The sequence below is a fragment of the Vanessa cardui genome, chromosome 22, assembly GCF_905220365.1.
Source record: "Vanessa cardui chromosome 22, ilVanCard2.1, whole genome shotgun sequence".
NCBI lineage: Eukaryota > Metazoa > Arthropoda > Insecta > Lepidoptera > Nymphalidae > Vanessa > Vanessa cardui.
The window spans coordinates 5,003,347-5,026,543 of NC_061144.1; the positions used below are offsets into that span (position 1 = coordinate 5,003,347).

The following is a 23,197-nucleotide window of genomic DNA, read 5'->3' on the forward strand; positions in this document are numbered from 1 at the left end:
CATATGCATAGACTAGACTAAAATAAAACCGTGGGGCACGTCAATTGTCTACAATCGTTGATTAAAATGTTTGTTTTGTAATGTTACACTATAATTAGGCAGTTGTTCAACCGACAGCGATGGACGTGTGATAAGTAGGGCTAGAATGTGGAAACAAGCTAGCAAGCTTGATCATAAGCGAGTTTTAAAAGCCCTAAAGGGTTTCATAGTGGTGAGCGAGTAGTACTTTTATCATATGTTTTGTCGATTAAAGACAAACTACGAGCAGTGAAACGATTCCTCGCCAGCCAGCAGTGTGAATGTCTTACGATAAACTAGTTGAAACATCTCTTTTATTTACATGGAGTGTGTAACTATTGGAATTTCCATGAGCAAGAAAATAGTAAGTAATTTCCTCACCGTCTGCGGGCCAACTGCTAACGACGAATTAAACGATTCTTCTATCGCACATTAAGTCGATAATTTGTAGATAATTGACGTGCCCCACGGTTTTATTTTAGTCTAGTCTATGCATATGTTTATAATTCCCACGACTGTATCTATTTTATTATTTTTTGGTTTTTAGTACATTTATGTTAAACATTGCAATGTATGTTTAACATAAACCGTTTAACTTAAAAAGTTTTTTTACCTATTTTTTTGTAATTTATTTAGTTTTGTGACGTCAAGCTAGGAACAGATGTTATTCAAATCGTGTCATTCAAAGGCTGTGTTCACAAAAATAAATGTCGGCGCTAAGCCACGAATTTAAGAAAAACACGTGTCCAGAAATGATTATTTTAATAATAATAATAATTTAAAACTGTTTGATTGTTAAATTAATAATTTTTAGTGAATTTTGAAAGGTTGAATTAGTGTTTGTAAACAGCTGTTATGTACTTACCCATCTATTTTTGTTATAAAAGATCAAGGGCCCGCCGGTATCGACAGGCTTGGTCGAGCCGTCGGAGCGATCGGACTCATATTGGAATAAATCAGAGAAGAATATTCCCTGAGTTTAATTTCAAACCTCCGAGGATGGATAAAGATCTTGATTTGTGTATAAATATTAGCGTTACTATGACTGTTAAAAAAGATCAGTGGATCTTTCGTTTCAAAGCGGCGTTAGCGACTGATTAAACAACAGACATGACAAGTACCTGTGACTCGTGTCAGGAGTCCCGTCGATATCATTCATCCATATCAATCCCTGAAATTATAATTGAACTTACACGAGTAATTAAATTTTATATAGTACAAAATAAAATCAAGCTTGCTTTAGAGTCTTTTATGACCAGAACTTAACAAAAAAAAATGCCTTTGGTGGAGTTAGAAAACGATGATTAGCAGGAAAGATAACACTGATCAAACTAGGTCTAATGCTAAACAGCAATAATATAGGGTTAGCAACTAAGTGATTGCTTATTTCAAATAAAAAAGAAAATTTAAAATATTTCTTTTAAAAATATAACTTTATTAATTTAGAAAGTCCTTTTTTGTCGATGACCTTTCCCCATTGTTCTGGCAGTGGAAAAATTCCACGTTCGCAAAATTTTTCATCTTTGCTATAAAAAAAATTGAATTAAATGTGATCTGACATAATCAGTATTTTTAAAAATTTTACCTCTTCAATAATTCTGCATGGAAGGAAACAAATGGTAACTTGACGGCCGCAAGATCAGGGCTATATGGTGGATATGATAAAACATCCCAAGCCAGTTCCAATAATTTTTGGCGAGTAACCAAAGACGTGTGCCTTATCATGGTGAAAAAGAATACCCCTACGATTTGGTAGAGTTCGTGCCTTTTCCGAAGTAACACAATAAAATATGTCTAAAGTGCACGTTCTTGTTCTTTGAATTATTAATTTGGATAAAAAAACAAAATACACATATATGTTTTTACTAAATTGAAGTAAAAAGTCTAAACAATTAGAAAAAAATATAGGGTAGTTCCTTGTACCACTTTCACAAAACAAAAGAAAGTGTAAAGTCCACCTCTCCACAAAATCGGAAATCACTTAGTTGCCAACCCTATTTATTACATCGCTGTGGCCTGTTTAAATTTATAGATTTTAAACTACAACATAACACTAACAATTTCGTAAGATGTAATTTGTTATAAATGTAAAATAGCATTATGAAGGCACCTTTGTTTTAAATATTGTCTTAAAATTAAATTAGAATTTCATTAAATACATATATTGCGATAGCTACATGATAGCTAAAGAAAACTTAAACAGGCAGTTTTGTAGCAGATGTAACAACTGTTATTAAAATGTTATTAAGTCGCATTATATTTGTTACGTTGTTAATAATTACAAAAAGTGAGTCAGCGAGAATTCTGGCTTTGTTTCCTACACCTTCGATCAGTCATCAAGTAGTATTTCGTCCTTTGACACAAGAACTAGCTAAACGTGGCCATGAAGTGATTGTGTTGACAACTGATCCAGCATTCCCTAAAGGAAAAACACCGAAGAATCTCTATGAAATCGATTTGCATGACTTGTCTTATAGTATATGGAAAAAGTTTCATATCATAGCTACAGGAAATAAAGATGATATAATATATCAAGTAGAGAATATATTTACAAAATCCGCAAGAGTGTTTCTGGAGCAATTTCTATCTGAAGAAATGCAAAACATGATAAACAACAAGAATATCACTTTCGATCTGTTAATAATTGAATTAATAAATCGCTCAGCTTTGAGCTATTCCCATGTTTATAAAGTACCCGTGATACAAATAAGTTCACTTGGTGGTTTGGCTGTAACATTCGAATCAATAGGAGTTCCGTCACATCCTATTTTACATCCAACAGCAGGCCGGCAAAGAATCTTCAACCTAACTGTCTGGGAAAGTATGCGTGAATTTTATTTATTCCATTCAATAAATAAAGCTATAGTTAATACAGTACATGCTGAAAATGAAAAGTATAAAAAATATATTGATCCAAATATACCACGTATTAGTGAATTAGGAAAAAATGCACAAATGTTTCTACTGAATGTTCACCCTGTTTGGGACTTCAACCGCCCCGTTACAAAAAATGTCGTATATATGGACGGAATTCATCTCAAACCTGAAATGGAACTGACAAAGGTATTTATTTTATATCATTTTATCCCTTAGATCCTTTTTTAGGTTATTACGTACGAAACAAAAATATTAAATCATATATATATTGGAGATATTTTTAAATTATACTCGTACTTGTTCTCAAATTCAAAGGATATGTTAAAATATTTTATTTAGTAATTATTTCTTAGCAAGTTTATACAAATAAAATAAAAACATGTTTTACTTATTGACTTCCAAGCAGGCTTGTATAATATAAATTAAATTGTATTTGATTGACTTGACCTTGTATATATATCAAATATTGTATAAGGGAATTGAATTTCTTAATATTTTTTCTTATTAGAATCTAGATTCCGACCGACCCTTACCTTCACTTAAATAATATATATAAATAAAATTCAATATACAATGTTCTAAAAAGCCAGCTTGAATGAAGCTTCGTAAATTTGGGTTGGTGGGATAAAAGTCGATCTATGATTATATTAGTTCGATTTGATTCATATTTCCTGATGTAATTTTACACTTACATAATGTTCTAATAGACCTGTGTATAATTGTTTTTATAATATTTGCAGGATTTGCAGTCGTACCTCGATAATTCAAAAAATGGTGTCGTTTACGTTAGTTTTGGTACCAATTTCAAAACAACTTCACTACGACCCGATAAGATTCAAATGTTGATGAGTGTGTTTGTACAACTCCAATATGACATTTTATTGAAGTGGCACTCTGAAGATTTGCCGGATTGTCCCAAAAATGTCAAAATTGGAATGTGGTTTCCCCAATCAGACTTGCTAAGTTAGTATTCTTTAGAATTTCTAGACATCATTACACTTACAATGTTATGCAATTCTTGTTTGAATAGGTTGGCGGACGAGCATATGGGCCACCTGATGGTAACTGGTCACCATCACCCATAGACAATGACGCTGTAAGAAATATTAACTATTCCTCACATCGTCAATGCGCCACCAAACTTGGGAACTAAGATGCTATGTCCCTTGTGCCTGTAGTTACACTGGCTCACTCACCCTTCAAACCGAAACACAGCAGTACTGCGTATTGTTGTTTAGCGGTAGAATATCTGATGAGTGGGTGGTACCTACCCAGACGGGCTTGCACAAAGCCCTACCACCAATTACGAACAAAACATAATTTTCGTAATAACTGGTGAACTACAGACACTTTAAATCTTGTTCATTACAATAACGTACAGTCGAGATTATATCTTTGATTTTTGAAATCAAACAAAATTAATATATTTTTTGCAGAACATCCCAACGTGAAAGCTTTTGTAACACAAGCAGGACTTCAATCTACTGACGAAGCTATCGATGCTGGTGTTCCATTAATAGGCATACCGCTTTCAAGCGACCAATGGCTTAATTCAGAAAATTATAAATTACATAAAATTGGTATAAGCCTTGAAATGGAAACTCTAACTGAAGAAATATTTAGAAATGCTGTGATAACTGTGATAAACGACCCAAGGTAATTTATTTTTTGTACATCCTATCATTAGTATTCTTCTGAAGGAGTAGACGATTATACTTTATCAATTCCATTAACCGGCGAACTAATTACTAATTAGATCTTCAAGGAGGTCTCGATTGAGTTTTACGACAAGAATTACTGAGGTTCATTCGGATTTCTGTTCATATAATATTATAATATCTAATATAACAGAATCTGTCTGACTTGCTTTGGCGAACACCATCTGCATCATCCCGATATATATATTGTAAGCAGGTGACACTTCTCCGGTGAAAGCCGTGACCGGTATAGGTCAGGAAGATATAAATTAATAAGATTAAGATTGCAAGGTCCTTCTCATTTCTTTCATTTAATATAAACGACGATTTTTTATTTTTAGTTATTTTTAATAACCTCTATTACAGCTACCGAAACAATATTATTAAGCTCCGCTCAATAATGCGGGATCAGCCCTACACCCCATTGCAGCGCGCTGTGTGGTGGACGGAGTATGTGCTGCGGCACGGCGGCGAACATCTTCGCTCAGCAGCAGCCGGCATGCACTGGGCGGAATACTATGAACTTGATTTAGTGGTGATTACATTGTGTGTCACCCTTCTTTTTATAATCATTGTCAGCTGTCTGATTCGCATTGCCATATCTAGAATCATGTCCCGCATTGCATCAATCAAACGGAAATTTGATTGATTCATATTTTTTTTTGTTATTTAATTTATTTACATGTATCTATATAGATCTAATAATAAGTAAAATTTCAGTAATGAGTAATTATTTTGATTCAAGCTTATTTATTTTTGTGTCCTCACATCACGTTAATAAAAAGGAAATTTCAGTAATTTATGTTGACTTTGTATGTTTCATTTGATATTATTTTATTATCAGTTATTAAATTAAATCTGATTAATAAGTAGAATTATTTTGAAGTTGAATTCATTTTTTACTAGTGCTAGTCGATCGTAGTGCCACTAATTATTCTACAGCGAAAAATGATTTCACAGAAAAATAACACAGTTAGAGTTCTTTTCAGAGAAGGTCCAGTATAATTAAGGCACCAAAATGTATATTGTACGTTAAGCATTTAGATGTTAATTACTATTAATAAGCGAATGTCTCCCGACTTAAATTAGTTTATAAACTGGAAAAAATATGCCAATATATCCTAGTATCCTAACTGGTAATATCAGGTCCTAACTCAGGCACAAACATTAAATTTTCATGAGCTTAATTTGTCTTTATAACTTATCTCGTGGTCGGTCTTGAAGAGAAACATCGTAAAAATCTACATATTATTTAATATCTACCTCGTGTATATTCTCTAACCCACATGGGAGCGTGGTGGAATAACCTCAAACCGTCCCCTCAAAGGGAGACATTTGGCCAGGAGATTAACAGGTTAGGGTAGGTTATTTTACTTTATATTAGTTATCACACATCTATACCAAATAAATTCGTAATAATTATATGAATAAGATGTACGAAATCCTACGATTATACATTCGATTTCAATAAAATCTCATAAAAATAGGCTTTAAGTTACGATGACAATTATTTTCATTCGCGTCATCATAGATGGCGTTACAGTACTTTTAAATCGCGCTGACGATGGACGCAGACTCTAAACCAAAACAAATGACATTTGACTGAATCTGAATAATACTGTGCGATACTGAATATATTTAAATATTAGTCGGTATTTTTTGAAGGACCAAACTCCTTATTGGGATGATTTGGTTTGTTATCAATTTGATCAAATCAAAATGAAAATTATATAAAGTATTATTTATTAATAAAAAGTTCCCAATTCCATGTATAAAAAAAACAGACTCTTTAAGTCTTAATAATTTGCACCCTGGTAAAAAAAAAAATATATACACACTAAGGGAAATTATATATATAAAAATAATCGTGAAGTTTCAAAATGTCTTCCTTTCTTTGATTCTGGCCTGAATCAGCGATACATACTATACACAACTGTATAGCCTTTCTAAACAAGCAGGCTATCTAACATATACTAATAGCGCAACCAAACAAACAACCGAGCTTTACAGATTTATATATTTACGTTTGATCTCACATATTATTAAACCTTTTTATTATCATTTCGATATCACATTTTCTATCAATAATAATTATATAAAATATCTGCTTATTGATTATTATCAGAGGTTTTAAAATGCTTGATTTACAACGCACCTCCTAATTCGAGGGGTTTCAAATACCTTATAAAACGTCGATAAGCACAAGGATATTAAAAAAAATACCTTCAAACGCAGCTTAGAATTAAAGTTTATTCGTAAAATTTTCACTTCTGATGAACACCAAATTATAGTGCTTTTTCCTTTTTTTATGGTATAGGTTGGCGGACGAGCATATGGGCCACCTGATGGTAGGTTCCACCATCAGCCATAGACAATGAAGCTGTAAGGAATATTAACTATTCTTTACATCGTCAATGTGCAACCAACCTTGGGAACTAAGATGTTATGTCCCTTGTGCCGTTTTTATAAATCAAAGAAAAAATAAATTTTAATTGAGAATTTTTGAAAATGATTTATTAACATAAGAATTAACAACATTAAATGCTTAAATATATATATACAAATATAAACTAAAACTAGTTACTGTATAAATCTTGACCGCGTGGAATGGTGGCAAGAATGCAAGAATTTTTTAAAAATAAATTTTTAAGTTACATTTTTGTCTTATTATGAAAAAAAAATAAAAAACGCAATAACTCAAATATGGTTCACTTTTGCACAATGCACATGGGGGTTAAAATGATTGCAAAGTCACAACTATCACCCCCTAAGGGGAATAATATTCATCAAATATCACAAAATATTTTATTAAATATCTTACTTATCTCACTTAGGTCACAGGAAGATGGGCATAAGAACACTTTAGTAACAAAAAAATACATATATTCTAGGAACTAATCAACAAACTTCTATGTAGATGAGCAAAAAACTCCATTAAATTACCAGCGAACAATTTTCACATCATTATACAATTCAAGTTGATTCATACAACAACAACAGTCTTTAAAATTTCCCACTGCTGGGCTACGGTCTCCTCTCCCTTTTTAGGAGAAGATTTTGAAACATATTCCACCACGTTAGTCCAATGCGGGTTTCCTTACGATATTTTCCTTCAACACCAAGCACGAGATGAATTATAAACACAAATTAAACACATGAATATTTAGTGTTGCTTGCCTGGGTTTGAACCCGCGATCATCGGTTAAGTTACACGCGTAGTTGATTCATATTTTTAAATATTTCAGTCGATAATATTTGTTATTATCTTTACTTTGCAGCTGGTTAAATATTACATCGACTTTAAAGTAAGATAGTAGGAACTAATCACCACTTGGTTGAAATGTTCTTGTTATAGACTTTTAAGTAGGTCGTATCTCGGTTCATTGCTGTAGTCATCAGTGAACAGCATAATGCGAGAATGACACAACTACATTATTTATACTCGACGACCTCTGTCGTCGAGCAGTGTGTACAACGGTTTTCATTGGTACGCCGCTCCGAGGTCCCGGTTTCGATTCCTGACCGAGCCGATGTAGGAAAGTTGGTTTTCTATGTGGTCTTGAGTCTGGGTGTTTGTGGTACCGTCGTTACTTCTGATTTTCCATATCACAAGTGCTTTATCTATTTACATTGGGATCAGAATAATGTATGTGATGTTGTCCAATACTATTTATTTACTTATAATGTATTAAAATTTTATTTAATGTCATTATAATATATTGAATATTTTAAAGAAATTATATGCATATATGTTTGGTTCTGTAATTCTATCAAAATCTTACTTCAGAAATACATGGTAATACTTCATGTATTACCATGTATTAAGAAGCAACACGTTCTTCCACTGGAGATGAAAATGAGGAAACGGGTCAGAATGTCTTTATGTGGTCATATTCATTTGATAGGGCAATTCGATATGCCACCAATATAATATGAAATAAATATAAGAGTCTTGAAAAATTAAATTAAATATATTAAAATGGCTCTCTATTGCATGAAACTGTTATCAATAAGTGATGTACGAAGAACCTTATGAAGCCACCGTATGACAGCATGTCGCTTGATTTATTAAATGTCATGAAGCCTGATTGCGCAGTCCGATTTGCGCAGTTAGGTACTAAAGTCGCTACACTCAAAATACTTTTTTAGAATTCTCTCTTAATATTATGTGATAATTAGAGTGACATATAATTTAATTTATAATTTATAGCGAAAACAATTTCGTTACATCTACGTGTCCTACGATGTGTCGTAAATATCTGTATTTTTATTCCAAACTTTAACAAACTCATACTTAAGGAATAGAAAGTTTATGTTTGATAAACATTATGTGTTACAATATAAACATAATCATTTTAATATCAAAACTCTATATTATTATTTTTATAATTATTCATTGACTTGCTTTGTTAAAAAAGTCTTCTAATGATCATAAATTGACTTAAATTTTCGCGAATATTACACATTGAAATAAAACTAGTTTTTACAAATCGCGTATTTTAATTATTTTTGACATCCCGACGTATCGAGTACTTTACAGCATTCGTGGTCACGGGTAGACTGTGGTCTATCCGTGACCACGAATAGATTCCTTCTGTAAATATCCAATTTAAAGGCTTGGAGAATATTCCATCAGTCCACTATGTATTTAAAGAACTGTTATAACTGTTTGACTATGGAGGTCGATTACAAAAATACCCTTTAAGTCATGACTTCATAGTACACTTGCAAGAACACGAGCAGTATTTCCTCTCAGCGAAATACAAACCAGGATATCGGCCATAGAGGCAATAAGTTACACCTTTTTTTCTGTAAAAACGAATTACGCGCTTCCCCCATGAAATGGGGTGGTGAAATGAAATGTGGGGCTTGCCAGTGCCCAGAACGATGAGCGCACCCCAGCACACCGGAATACCCACTAAAAAACAAGCGGTACTCTCTCCGTCTTCAGCGGGCGCCACGGAATCGCTACGCATGCTACCGTGACGCCCTGACGGTCGTCCCTCCTATGCGGGCCTCCAACAACAACAGCCTGTAAATTCCCACTGCTGGGCTAAAGGCCTCCTCTCCCTTTGAGGAGAAGGTTTGGAACATATTCCTCCACGCTGTTCCAATGCGGGTTGGTGGAATACACATGTGGCAGAATTTCTATGAAATTTGTCACATGCAGGTTTCCTCACGATGTTTTCCTTCACCGCTGAGCACGAGATGAATTATAAAGACAAATTAAGCACATGAACCAGCGGTGCTTGCCTGGTTTTGAACCCGCAATCATCGGTTAAGATGCACGCGTTCTAACCACTGGGCCATCTCGACTCGGTCCTCCTTCGGTCTCGGTCTCGGTCCTCGGGCCTCCAACACCTAGGGGGAATTCCCGGGGTACTAAGACCCTCCCCTGGTCCCTACGGCGCCTATTGAGGCGGGAGGAGAAGGTGCGCGTATCGCCCCATAAGTTACACCTGTTTCATAAGAGATCATCGTATCACTCAAAGATAATTTATAACAATGAATGATTAAGCCCCCGGAAATTTTAGACGCTGTATGAGTGTTGATTAATATTTCTGATATCATATATCAGGAGTATTAATTAATATTTCATGTCATTATCAAACTAAACGCTGTTAATGTTATCAATATACCTACTTGTAACCCTTTGGGATGTATTAATAGATCGATTCTATTGTAAATCAAAGGGATATTATCGAGTTAAATGCCACAACCGCTTAATTCTCATTAAGATACTGCTTATCTTGAGGTAAGAATATCGCATATAAGCTACTATTATTACAAGCTTCCATAACACAAATGCTTTAGCTACTTTCATTGGGATCACAGTAATGTATGTGATATTGTCTCTTATTTATTTATTATTTAAGTACATAGTATATAATAATTAAAATTACATATGTTGTGTTTTGTTGAATAATTGCGTATTTATTTGCTTTTATTTCTAGTGATAATGTCAACTCATAATTACGCCGCTAAACAGAAACTTCAAAACCATATTTTTTATAGTAATATAGACGTTTGCAAATATGTATATATTTTGTAGTTAACATGATCTCTAGCTTTTCATAAATTCCTTGTATTTATGTATATTGGCGGGTTGGTTCGTTTCTGTCTAGATGATTAGAATTACGATTCGACGGGGTAGTGCTGCTAGCATAACATAGTATTTTTATTGTACTCTTGGAATAAGGCTATCAAATAAAATGACTTACTAAGAATTAGGAACTCGTGAATAATATAACGTCACTATTAATCAATATGGCGGATCTCTAAAGCTTAAAAATTAATTTTGATGCAGATATCTTGAATTGACTGAGCAGAAATTTTGTATAAACTTTAGTATAGATTACTGCGTATGGTTAACGATGGGACGTCGTTCTTAATTCTAGATAGCAGAACAACTAGGATGGGATTTTTATTAAATTAATTCCTACAAAAAGGGTATCAAATAAATGAGAATGCGAATGCGAGTTTAATTAATAAAAACTAAAATATACACTTTTACTGTTAAAAAGATTTTATATGTTTAGTTTATATCCATTATGTAATCATCTATTAAAAGTAAATTAATTAATGATCCTTTTCTTAGTAATACGCTTGCATATTATATTGTATGCAAGCCCTTATGACACATATACTGATTAACATGGTGTACTTCTGTATATAAAATAATAATTTCATCTCAATGATATAATTGCTAACTCTGTTCTACATCTAAATCGAGAATGATTAATGACGTCAGCAATTCAACTAACAGACTTAAATTTGATTGCAAAGAGTGAAGAAGGAATTAATAAAGTCCATTTAGAGCACTAAGGGCTCAGTGCTTTAAGATAGATTACAAGAAGTAATTTGTGACTCGAATTGATGGAACTAAATCGTTAAAGAACTTTTTTAATTAATCAACCTTGGTCTTAGAATGTAGATTACTGATTCAGTTTGTAAGTTTACAAAGACTACGATTTAATTGCTACTTTAAAAGATCTGAGAATGAGAATGAGATGAAATGGAAATTAAAAATAGTCTACAAATAAAAGAAACTCGAGCATCGAATGTTGCAAAGGAAGCCAGTAGTTTAGCACGAAGTTTAATTTCGATTTTTTGGTCGAAAAATGAATCAGCCACTCTATCAGGGAAGGCTTGTGTGTGTGTGTGTTGTTTTGGTTAGTAAAAGTGCTTGCATTTCTTCTCCAAAGTCCATGTGTTTGAACATTTTTCCATTTAATTCCACTAAATTATTACATAACACTAATATACATAAACATACATAGCTTTCAAATAAACTATTTAGGTGTCCGATATTTGAATATGCGATCATGTTTCAACATGTTTTTAAATCTAAATTTTTAATTTTAATGCTCATCCAAGGATACAAAATAAGAGTAACATTTAAAAATATATCAACTTGTCTACTATGTTTATATTTATACTCGTTTATATTTTTATTTGTCAATTATTTGTATATTAAAATTTTTAGATACAGTCCGATTAATTTTATGCATTTCTTGGTTAAGAAACCAATTCCTTATATTTATGGCCACGCATAACGATAGCAACGAACGCGAAGTTTAAAAAAGACAACAGTTATAATGTATTGTGCTGATTGTCTACGGAAATTACTAAAAGTAATAAAATAACTTTTTATGGGAACAACCCGAAAGCAATAGCCGAGTTATTTCGTAATTCGGAATGAAATAAGAAGAATCGTAAATTTCATCTTTAGTTCGCACAGATATGGTCATGAAATAATAATTTTCTCCATTTTTCCCCAGCGAAAATATGGCCGGGGTTCCGGAGCTAATTTTGCGAAAACAGGAAAGCCTGTATAAAGCCTTACCCCCTCTCTCTTTCAATATACGTTTAACTATTATAAATACAATTTATTTGTAAGAAAAATTTCATACTTTACTGGACGTAATATTGCATATTATAATGTGATTCCAATTTTAAAATACATAAAATACAGTAACAGTACAATACAGTAAAGTATTGTTGACTTGTTATTGCGTACGCCAATACCTTAGACCAATACCACACAACATACATCTGCAGTACTAATAGGCCACCAAATGTGGGAAAAAAGCTGATATAACCCATTTATTTGTACTCTGGGTTAAAAAAATTTTTAGCTCTTGCAAATAACATTCATATTATTTATTTTTACGTAACACATAATTAATATTCCTTTAAATTTTACGGAGTGTTTCCACTTTATAATGTGATGTATTGAATAAAGAAAGAACCTCCGTCCTGTTCTGACAGAAACATCAGACGTGTATAAGTACGACACATTTAAATGTTACATTACAAAATTAAAAATAAATAAAAATTTTAACAATAAGAAAAACCGACTTCAAACAAAACAATATTTTAAAACAAATTAATATGTACAAAAAAGTAATACAAATAATTGCGAATAAACTTTAATAAAATATTTAGTAGAAAGTAATAAAATATTTTTTAGAGTCCTACTAAGTAAAATGAAATTAAAAACAGTAGACTACATAAAAGTAGTTTTACGATTACGATATAACGTAGTTACAATTATTGTTATATTTGGAGCCGGTGTCAGCCACGGGTACGCGTGTCAACAATCAAAAGGAAGAAGCGATACGAGTCCCTTGATTGACCCAGTATATTATCGTATTAAACCAAGCCAGCCAAGAGCTAAAATTATCACGTTTGCGTAAAGATCATTTTTGCATAAGAAATAAATAAAGATTTTGAAGACGCTCACGAATGCCGGGGCTACATCTAAGTTGTGTCGTACTATACGTACGTACGTAGATATGCGTACGTATATCTGCCAAGTGTGATTCAGGTTAAATCTGTAACGCTTATTAAGTCTTTGTTCGTCGCCACATTTAATAACTCTCTACTTTGTATTGAAAATACTTGCCGACATTTTATTTTTTTAAAGTGTCATATTTCACTATATAAAACGAAATATATATTGCAGTAAAGTTATCTAAATCTTTTCATAAACATCATAAATGTCAAAAAATAACTGCCAAATATTTTGTCACGATTTTTTTTGTAGATAGGTACATTTTCCATCAGCATTAAAACCTTAATCTGTTAAAATATCACATACAATAAATGATATATTTACTGAGGGACTATATACACTTTATCATGAAAGATAAAAAAAATCAACAGGCACTTATTATGTGCTAAATTGGTGTTTCGGTGAAGGAATCGTGAGGAATCCCTACATGTGTCTAATTTCAATGAATTTCTGTCACATACGAGTATGTATCCACCAAACCGCGTTGGAGCAGCGTGAAAGAAGAAAATTCTTAGTCCAGCTGTGGAAAATTTACAGGCGTCAGTGTAGCGTGTCTGGATTTGAACCCGTTATCATCTGTTAAGATGCACGCGTTCTAACCGCTGGGCCATCTCTGCTCTCATTGAGCATATAGGAAGTGTTAACCATTCATTATAACTGATGCTCTATCTTGAGCAACTATATGTCCCTCATGACTAATTATACAAGCAAATGGAAAATGATAATGTACATCTTCCTCGCCTATTATGATAATAATTATATCAATTTGTTTGTAAAAAAAAATATTCCTAATGGAACTTTAATAACAGTCAGTAACAACAAGATAATAATTACGCAACATTACCGAGAATCATTTAAATAATTATAGTCTAAATGTGCTTGTCACTTTCCGTAAAATTACCATAGAAACTCGACAGACGTGTTCGTTTTTTGTTTCGTAATTTATAATCATGGTATAGGCATGTTACACGGAAGAATGAGGAACATATTGTGAGGAAGGTCTTGAGCATGAATGGTGATGAATATAGAGATAGACAACCAATGAAACGACGGATAGATTGTGTGAATGATGATCATTTGGCTGGGAAGAATGTTACTTGTGAGATGACGTCAGACAGAGAAGTATGGAAGAAGAGGACATGCTGCGTCGACCCCAAGCAAATTGTGATAAGGACAGCAGGATAATGAGGATGATGATACAATTATAAATTTATGAATTATTTTTTGTAGATCTTTTTGAACTACAATCGACCAATTGATATTCACAATATCAACCGTAATAGTAGTTACCAGTGTAACTACAGACAAAAGGGACATAACATCTTAGTTCTCAAGGTTGGTGGCACATTGGCGATGTAAAGAATAGTTAATAATTCTAACAGCGTCATTGTCTATGGATGATGGTGACCACTTACCGTCAGGTGGCCCATATGCTCGTCCGCCAACGTAATCCATAAAAAAAAAACGCGTTACAGCATCAGTCCGTCTCCCTTTCTCACACGCATATTTAACTTAGAATATTTTTTTGTATTTAATTCACATCCGGAAAGCGAAGAAGATTAAACAAATCGAGAAAAAATATTGTCATTAAAAATCGTATCGCTACGCAACGATTTCACGATCGTTCACGATTTTTTCCATTTAAACCCCAGACACATAATACGTTTTCCGGTACTGCGGCAAAAATTTCAATTCGTCACGTGTTGATCGTAAACAACCATAACGTCTATAATATCGTATGATATTACAGAGGTTCTTATACTTTACGGACATACTAAATTGCAATATGAGGTTTAAATATTGCTTATAATAAGCATATTTCTCTCACTCCGTCTTATGTAGGTTAAGTATGAAGAGTTCGTAGAGATATGTCATGTATGTATTTTATACTATTTGGAAACGCAGATTTGCTCGCAGTTTTGCGGTATACGGTATAAAAATGTTCAAGCATGTTTCGTATCAAATTTCATCTAATTCCGTTCAGTAGATTGATCGTAAAAGTGCAAAAATTAGTACATTTATAATATTAGTACATATTTATTGAAGATAAATAGTCCTTGTTTGGTAGATCTATTCAGTTACAAGATCACCACGTTGAACGAATTATTGAAAAAAAGAAGAAATGAAATTTAAATGTATCAATACAATCATTCTTGTACTTTTTATTCTGTCCTTACACTTAATTGTCTAACGCACACTAAGATATCTCGTAAGTAAGAGCGTTACTCACACATACTAATGGACGTCGATAGCAATTTAACGTGAAGAGGCGCGTCTTTGTAAGTGAATAGATCTATAAGGGCTGCTTTGTTAGATGGAAATAAACATATTACTTATTATCCTACTTCGTTAGGCGTTCAAGTTAATCTTATTTGGATTTGATGAGAATTCAAATCCATTACTTAGAAACTTCCTACGTCATCTATTCCATACGTCCTCGGTTAGGTTCCTAGGATTTAAAGCGCCATGGAAATAGGAAGTATTTCCATGGCGCTTGAATTGCAGTTTGTCATGTCATGAATGCTGGATAAGTTTTACAAGACGGGGCGTGACCATACGGCCCTCAGTAAGAAAGGTCGAGTCTTGCAAGTCCTATTTCAAGCAGCCTTATTAAAACTACTTTAGTATTATTATAATTATATAGTGCACTAAAATTGCTTAAATAACGTTGTATTAGCTTTATCATTTCCAGAAGATTTACACGAACATTTTCCATAATATCATAACCTACTTACTTCCCTCTGAAGTTTTAGATGGTGAGCAATTTTTTTCAATTTTCTTGGATTATTTCACATGAACCAGGCTTGAAGTGAACAATATTGATTTCCTCCGTAACGTCTCATGGGAATCTTAAATATTTCTTCCCGGAGCGTCAGACGATGACGGGGATAAATTGTAACACGCATTTTGGAGGGTCACTTACGCTACTGACTGCGTGTTGGAACTTACGATTATTGAAAGACAAAAATAGACTGATAAACATGTATGAGGAAAAACCTATTTTACCCGATTTGTACCGATGCGACCCGAATAAAATATATAAGATGTGTAATATTCTCAACGCATTTTATTTGCGTTTGATGGTTATTTTCCGCCTTCTTGTATCGTTATGTAATATAAATGGACGTTTACTTTGATGTTCTACTTTTAGCTCATAAACACAAGTTGCGAGATGACATTATGATAACACATATAGGTTTGAGTAAATTTTCTGCATAGTGAATAAAACACCACACGTAATCAAGAAAAAAGCAGTTATAATTATTTTCTTTTGTGTCTCTGTATATTTGTGTTATATATTCTTCTGGCCTTTACAGTATCTACGGGTGTTGGGGTGAGTCCTAGACTCCGCCTTGGTGTATGAGCACTTTTGGGCTCGATTAAAGTTCGCCCTGAGGAGTCTTGAGGGTGGCTCCTATGAGATGGCACTTAGTCGGTGAGGTATAGTTCATATTCAAACCAATCAAAGTTCATACCAGTCAATATTTCATCAATCTGATCTGCTGTCTGATAACGAGGTTTTGGCCAAAGTGGCCTATAGCAAAAAAGCCCACTGCGCTGGTCATAATATAGTGCATAAATGTGTTCGTTAACAGAGGATTATTCTATATTATCTTACTCACATAATCAGATTGTGTGTGAAAGATGATATGGCTGAAAAGAACTTGTGAGATGACGTCAGATAGAGAAGAATGCAAGAAGACATGCTACGCTGACCCCAAGTAAATTGCAATAGGGGCAGAAAGATGATACTTGCATAATCAGATTGGGATTGTAAATCTGATATTTGTTACATGTTTTTTGAACACGGTTCCAATACCCGGCTATCTAATATTATAAAATGGTTTTTCACTGTTAGTTGCAAATTCACAGAACAGCTCCACTTTTTTGAGAATTTATAGGGTATAGTATACATCGCCTTTGTCAGCACATATCAGGAAAGCCAATCGACCATTGATTTAATCTTCAGTAACTGGTTTCTATGTCAACCATATCATCTTCCAGTATGTCTTTCATATATACATGTGTATTATATTTCTGTATATATAGGTCTTTGTTGATTGCCTTTGCACTAAACCAGAAATAGCTCAATCCCTTATTCAAGTGTTGTAGTTTGAAGTGAGATTGGTTCACAGTATTGAGTGGAATAAGTATACACTCAAAACAATGCTATTATGTATGAATGGAAATGGTCTGGAAATGGTCTGGAAATCTATGGAAAAAAATATCTTGACTTAGCTAAAAGAGATACAATATTTGTTAGTAAGTATTCCTGCTATACTACTTACAATTATTAAAATTTTGTGATTTTGTGGTATGTATTTCTTAAACGTATTTTATTTTCTAAGTGGGCAATTATTTTATTTCCATACTAGCTAGCTGTGCCGACGACATTGCACGCGTTTGAATTTAACCAAAAAATATTATTGTAGCCTAAGTTACTCCTTATTATATCAGTTATCTGCTGGTGAAAGTCCCGTCAAAATCGGTCCAACCGTTCCAGAGATTAGCCGGAGCAAACAGACAGACAAAAATTGTAAAAAATGTTTTTTTGGTATATGTATCCTGTATACATAACATATGGATTGAGTAAAATAGGGCTATTTTAATATTACAAACATACACTCGAATTTTATTATATGTATTCACGCCCGACTTTCATTTAAGAGTAAGTAACAAATATATAATCGTTTTATGTGTTCCGTTATCTTATAAATCTTTTGTTAGTTACTTAACCAATCGTTTTATTGCCAGCAATAAATATAAAAACCAGTGTCTAATTCATTGTTATAAACGCAAGTATCACACAACAGTTTCGCGGGGAATAATGTTATCCAGTGAGCGAGCAGTGTGTTCCGACCATTGATTTTAGTTAAAATTGTCTTGTATCAGACTTGGTTTATCGAAGTTTTATGGTACGAGTAACGAGACCAGTGGAACGAAAAAAAAATGTGTTCGTTCCAAGTTATGAGTTCAAAGCCTGGCAAGGATATGCTTTATTTATGCTAACACAATATTTAGTACCCTAGTGGAAACATTTTAGGTAATTTATTGCTGTTGATTCACAATGGAACATCCTATGGAAGTCGGCTGAAGCTTTAATGAGTATACTCTCGATAAAATAGAAGATTAAATGAAGGAATTGAGATTAAATTTAACATTTTTTTTTATAGTAAGGTAAGTGGTCACCATTACCCATAGACAATGACGCTGTAAGAAATATTAACTATTCCTTAAATCGTCAATGCGCCACTAACCTTGGGAACTAAGATTTTATGTCCCTTGTGCCTGTAGTTACACTAGCTCACTCACCCTTCAAACCGGAACACAACAATACTGAGTACTGTTGTTTGGCGGTAGAATAACTGATGAGTAGGTGGTACCTACCCAGACGGGCTTGCACAAAGCCCTACCACCAAGTGATTCCATTCCACCATTCTGATTATATATCTAACTATTGACCTCGATAGATACATCTATCCAAAATTAGATCTATAAGTTGTGGTTATTTTAATAACAATGTCTTTATTATTAACATTTGTCGTTTGTGATATACTTATATAAATTTATAGATAAAATTAACACTATAAAATAATTAAACTAATATTTATTTTACTGAGTGCACTTCTCGTCTACACAATATACAAAGTGCTTACCGCTGTCACCCATGCTTAGATCTCTAAAATTACAAAACGATTTTAATGCGAATTATTTCAAAATATAGATTGATTCAAGAGGAAAGTTTATAGTTACACATGCACAATATAATAAAGAACCACTAATAATGTTAGAGGTTTCTAAAGTGATGTAAATAAACACATTTTTTTGTGCTTACATTGCAAACACTAGCTGAACCCTACGAGATAGATCAAATTAATGTACTACAGTGTCTATCTCATAGGTATAACTCACAATAACATTTTTTTATCGTTTACTTTTTACGAGAAACGATGGCTTATTCGTGAAACAATTTTAAGCAATTCAGCGTCTTTATGCAATTATAGATACAGGGTGCGTTATACAGATTAATGTACTTTTCGTTTAATATATGAAGATCACTATCAAAATCAAAGTCAAAGTTAAAAGCCTTTATTCAAAATGGAAGTGTTTACACTTTCTGATTGATAGTCGAAAATCTACCACCGATTCGGAATAGTACCTCAGACCTGAGAAATACCGGCGAAAGAAACACAGCGGGATCTATTTTTTTTATACTATCAATTTACAATATACAATAATAAACATATTTTTGTTATTTGAAACAGCCTGGAGGCGAATTTAACTAGAAAGTCTTTAGTGTTGTAATATCCTTTAGCACACAAACGCTCTTTGACGATTCTTTTCAATTTTATAATTGAATTTTGTTGATCGATTTATGGGATCCTGTTGTAAAAACGTATACTTACATTACATATTACCCCAAAAAAGAGTTACTCATCGTACCCGATTACACAGGTTTAGTAATGGGTAACTAATACGGCCTTTACATCATGTAATTTAAATAAATAATTTCGATGATATTACATAGCGGTTACTGTCATCACTCATAGTGTCTAATGACAAAAAGCTGTGACCGTTGTTAGTAAGATTTTGTAGTATAGTATTAGCATTACATGCATGTGAAGCCGGTGGGAGGGGGCGTAGTTTTTATTATTAAATGCACGCGCGAAGCAGGTATTATCGCTAGTACAGTATAATTGTTTTAAGTGTTAAATATAAGTATTTTATTAAAACTTAATTAATTCTAACATATCTAGTAACAAGTAACAAATTGTATTGTCAACAACAGCCTGTAAATTCCCACTGCTGGGCTAAAGGCTTTCTCACCCTTGAAGAGAAGGTTTGGAACATATTCCACCACGCTGTTCCGATGCGGAATGGTGGAATACACATGTGGCAGAATTTCTATGAAATTTGTCACATGCAGGTTTCCTCACGATGTTTTCCTTCACCGCTGAGCACGAGATAAATTATAAAGACAAATTAAGCACATGAATCAGCGGTGCTTGCCTGGGTTTGAACCCGCAATCATCGATTAAGATGCACGCGTTCTTAACACTGGGCCATCTCGACTCTTAATTAAATTGTCTTGTCATATATATTAAAAAATATGAATATAAAGTTTTTAGATACATATCTGCGAACCTTTCAATTTTCTAGATTAAGGCTTAGGCCGCACTGTGAAATAAAACCGTGCGATTTTCATGGCTTAAATCCACACCGCACCGCATCGCGCCATAGTATCGATCCATAGTTTGAGGTGGAATTTTTTAAAACGCAATATTAATTCAGTTAAATTCTAAACTTTGGACTGCTACTGAGAATTGATAGTTTTTTATGTCCAATATATTTTTGTGTGATATTTTCATGATGGATATTGGATAAGGCCGTCTATATTAGTATTGTTTTGTTCCGATTTTAATCTTGAGTGACCCAGTGTAACAAGTGGGATATAAGATCCAAGTTTTCATAATTGTTGGCTCATTGGCGTTGCAAGTTTACATTTCTTACAGTCCCAATTTAGATGCATGATGTTTACCACTTATGTGTTTATATATCTGTATATTTTTGATCAAACAAGTGTATTAAACCCAGTACCTCAGGTTTAGCGTCGATATAAGGTGGTCGTTAGATTAATACCTGTTGACTTCTAGGCAGGATATATTAATGTTAATAATTGTATTAACTAACATGTCTGTATTTTTTTAAATGTTGAGAAAGAGTAACTACTAAGTTTCTTGCCGGTTCTTCTCGGTAGAATCTACTTTCCGAATCGGTGGTTAGTGGTAGCTTCACTTAATTGCTAAATGACGATTCAAAAGTACTTGTAAAAGCCCACTTGAATAAAGTTTATTTTGATTTTGATTTTTTTTTATTTTGAATGTACATACATCAGGCACAATTAAATTCAAACTTGAAGGTTAATTGTGAATCCATCGTCTTCAAATCTAGCCTTTAAACGCGCATATATGTGAATATTTCACTGAAATATATAATAGTAACAGCCTGTAAATTTCCTACTTCTGGGCTAAAACCTCCTCTTTCTTAAAGGAGATGGTTAGTAGCATATTCCATCACCCACTAATGCGGGTGGTGAACTCACATATGGCAGAATTTTGTTAAAATTTGACATGCAGATTTCCTCACGATGTTTTACTTTACCGCTGAGCACGATATGAATTACAAATAAAAATTAAACATATGTAAATTGATTGTGCTTGGTGTGAACCGGCAATCATCGGTTCACATGCACGCGCTCTAACCACTGGGCCATCTCGGCTCCACCATATCAATATATTATCTTCTTAATCACAAATCACGTGAGCTGACGTCACACACCGCACGTGACAAGGTAGATCCTTTAACATTGGACATAGTTACGCCTCTCATTGGCTTTCACGTCACTGTTCTCTGATTATGTTGTCAATCCGACGTTAATAGCTCCATTGTTATTATAATGACCACGAACTGTTAATACAGACGAAAATGTATATACAATTAATGAACTAAGAACGGATATATTAAGTGTATGAAATTGGCTTCGCACGGGTGCAATACTGATACTAAATATACTACAGAATTTGGTTAATTATGGTATCACATTAGAAACTTCTATAATTATCAGTGATTCTTTACTATATAGTCCATGTATTATATACAAAAACCTTCTCTCGAATCATTATATCTATCTATTAAAAAAACGCATCAAAATCAGTTGCGTAATTTTAAAGATCTATACATACATACGGACAGACACCGGTGACTTTTGTTTTATACTATGTAATAATAATGATAAAACTATGAAGACAAATAAAATCTTACGTATTTTGAAAAAAGAATCCTGTGGATGTTTAACACAGATTAGAAATAAATATATAGCATATACACCACGCACACATAGAGGAAGGAAACGGCAGCGGAGAGAGTGAGCAAATGACCATAAGAGAGCACCAGGCTGTGTGACGTCACGGCTTTCGAAAGTATGTTTCGAGTATGTAAGGTCGTCATCAACAAATAAAAAACACTCTATAAATTTTAGTAGATACATAGAGAAAGCAGGGATTATATTATTCGGAAACGGATGACTGAAAGTTTTATCTAATACCACCTCAGATTCTGAAATCGAAAAGCGACGTAACGAGAATCCTGTGTTGCAATCTAAAAGTTACCCTTCAACTACTGCTTAAACTTAGTTTAGTCTAGATATTAATTTCTAGATATGCCTTATTGTCACAACTTTTAAAAAACAATTATTAATTACCAAAAAAGTTTGTATATAAACTTCAATCAGACTGTGGCGCGTACTTTATAAAAAAAATCATTTTAAAAAATTAAGATTTTATTATACCAGATTTAATATCTATGCTGTTGATTATTAGAGTTTATTTGCATGGAGTAAATTTAGTTTAAAAACAAGTAAATCTCGACGTCTATTTATTCGACTTATCACTGAACACTTTAAATTAATATTTGATACTGGCAACATTCAAGGTGACACATCTTTATAGGTCTAAACAACATTGACCTTCAAAAATACAAACTAACCCAGCCGCGTCTGTCCGTCTGTACTAAACGGATTTTCATGCGGTTTTCATTAATAGATAAAGGTATAATCAACGTGTAAATATATTGTTAAACATGTCGGAAAAAGCAACAAAAAATATAAACATAAAAAAAAAAGTTTTGTCCACTTGTGCGAGGCTGGGAGGGTCCGCTAGGATATATTGTTCTAAAAACGGAACTAGCATGTAAAATTTAAACTCCATAAAATAAAAGAAGTGTTTTTAAATCAGCTACCTCTAAACAT

General features: G+C 33.2%; 1 protein-coding gene across 1 annotated transcript; it reads left to right on the forward strand.

Annotated features, from left to right (window-relative positions):
- Positions 1–2,112: 2,112 nt before the first annotated feature.
- LOC124539351 (UDP-glucosyltransferase 2-like) lies at positions 2,113–5,314 on the forward strand. The gene is made up of 4 exons (XM_047116721.1): positions 2,113–3,081; positions 3,636–3,858; positions 4,332–4,551; positions 4,959–5,314. The coding sequence occupies exons 1-4, from the start codon at positions 2,257–2,259 to the stop codon at positions 5,239–5,241; spliced, it is 1,551 nt and encodes a 516-aa protein (XP_046972677.1). The 5' UTR covers positions 2,113–2,256; the 3' UTR covers positions 5,242–5,314.
- The last annotated feature ends 17,883 nt before the right edge of the window (positions 5,315–23,197 follow it).

Coding starts and splice junctions, on each gene's coding strand:
- LOC124539351 (XM_047116721.1), top strand. CDS start 2,257: ATGTTATTAAGTCGCATTATATTTGTTACGTTGTTAATAATTACAAAA. Junction 3,082..3,635: donor CTGAAATGGAACTGACAAAG/GTATTTATTTTA, acceptor TAATATTTGCAG/GATTTGCAGTCGTACCTCGA. Junction 3,859..4,331: donor TCCCCAATCAGACTTGCTAA/GTTAGTATTCTT, acceptor TATTTTTTGCAG/AACATCCCAACGTGAAAGCT.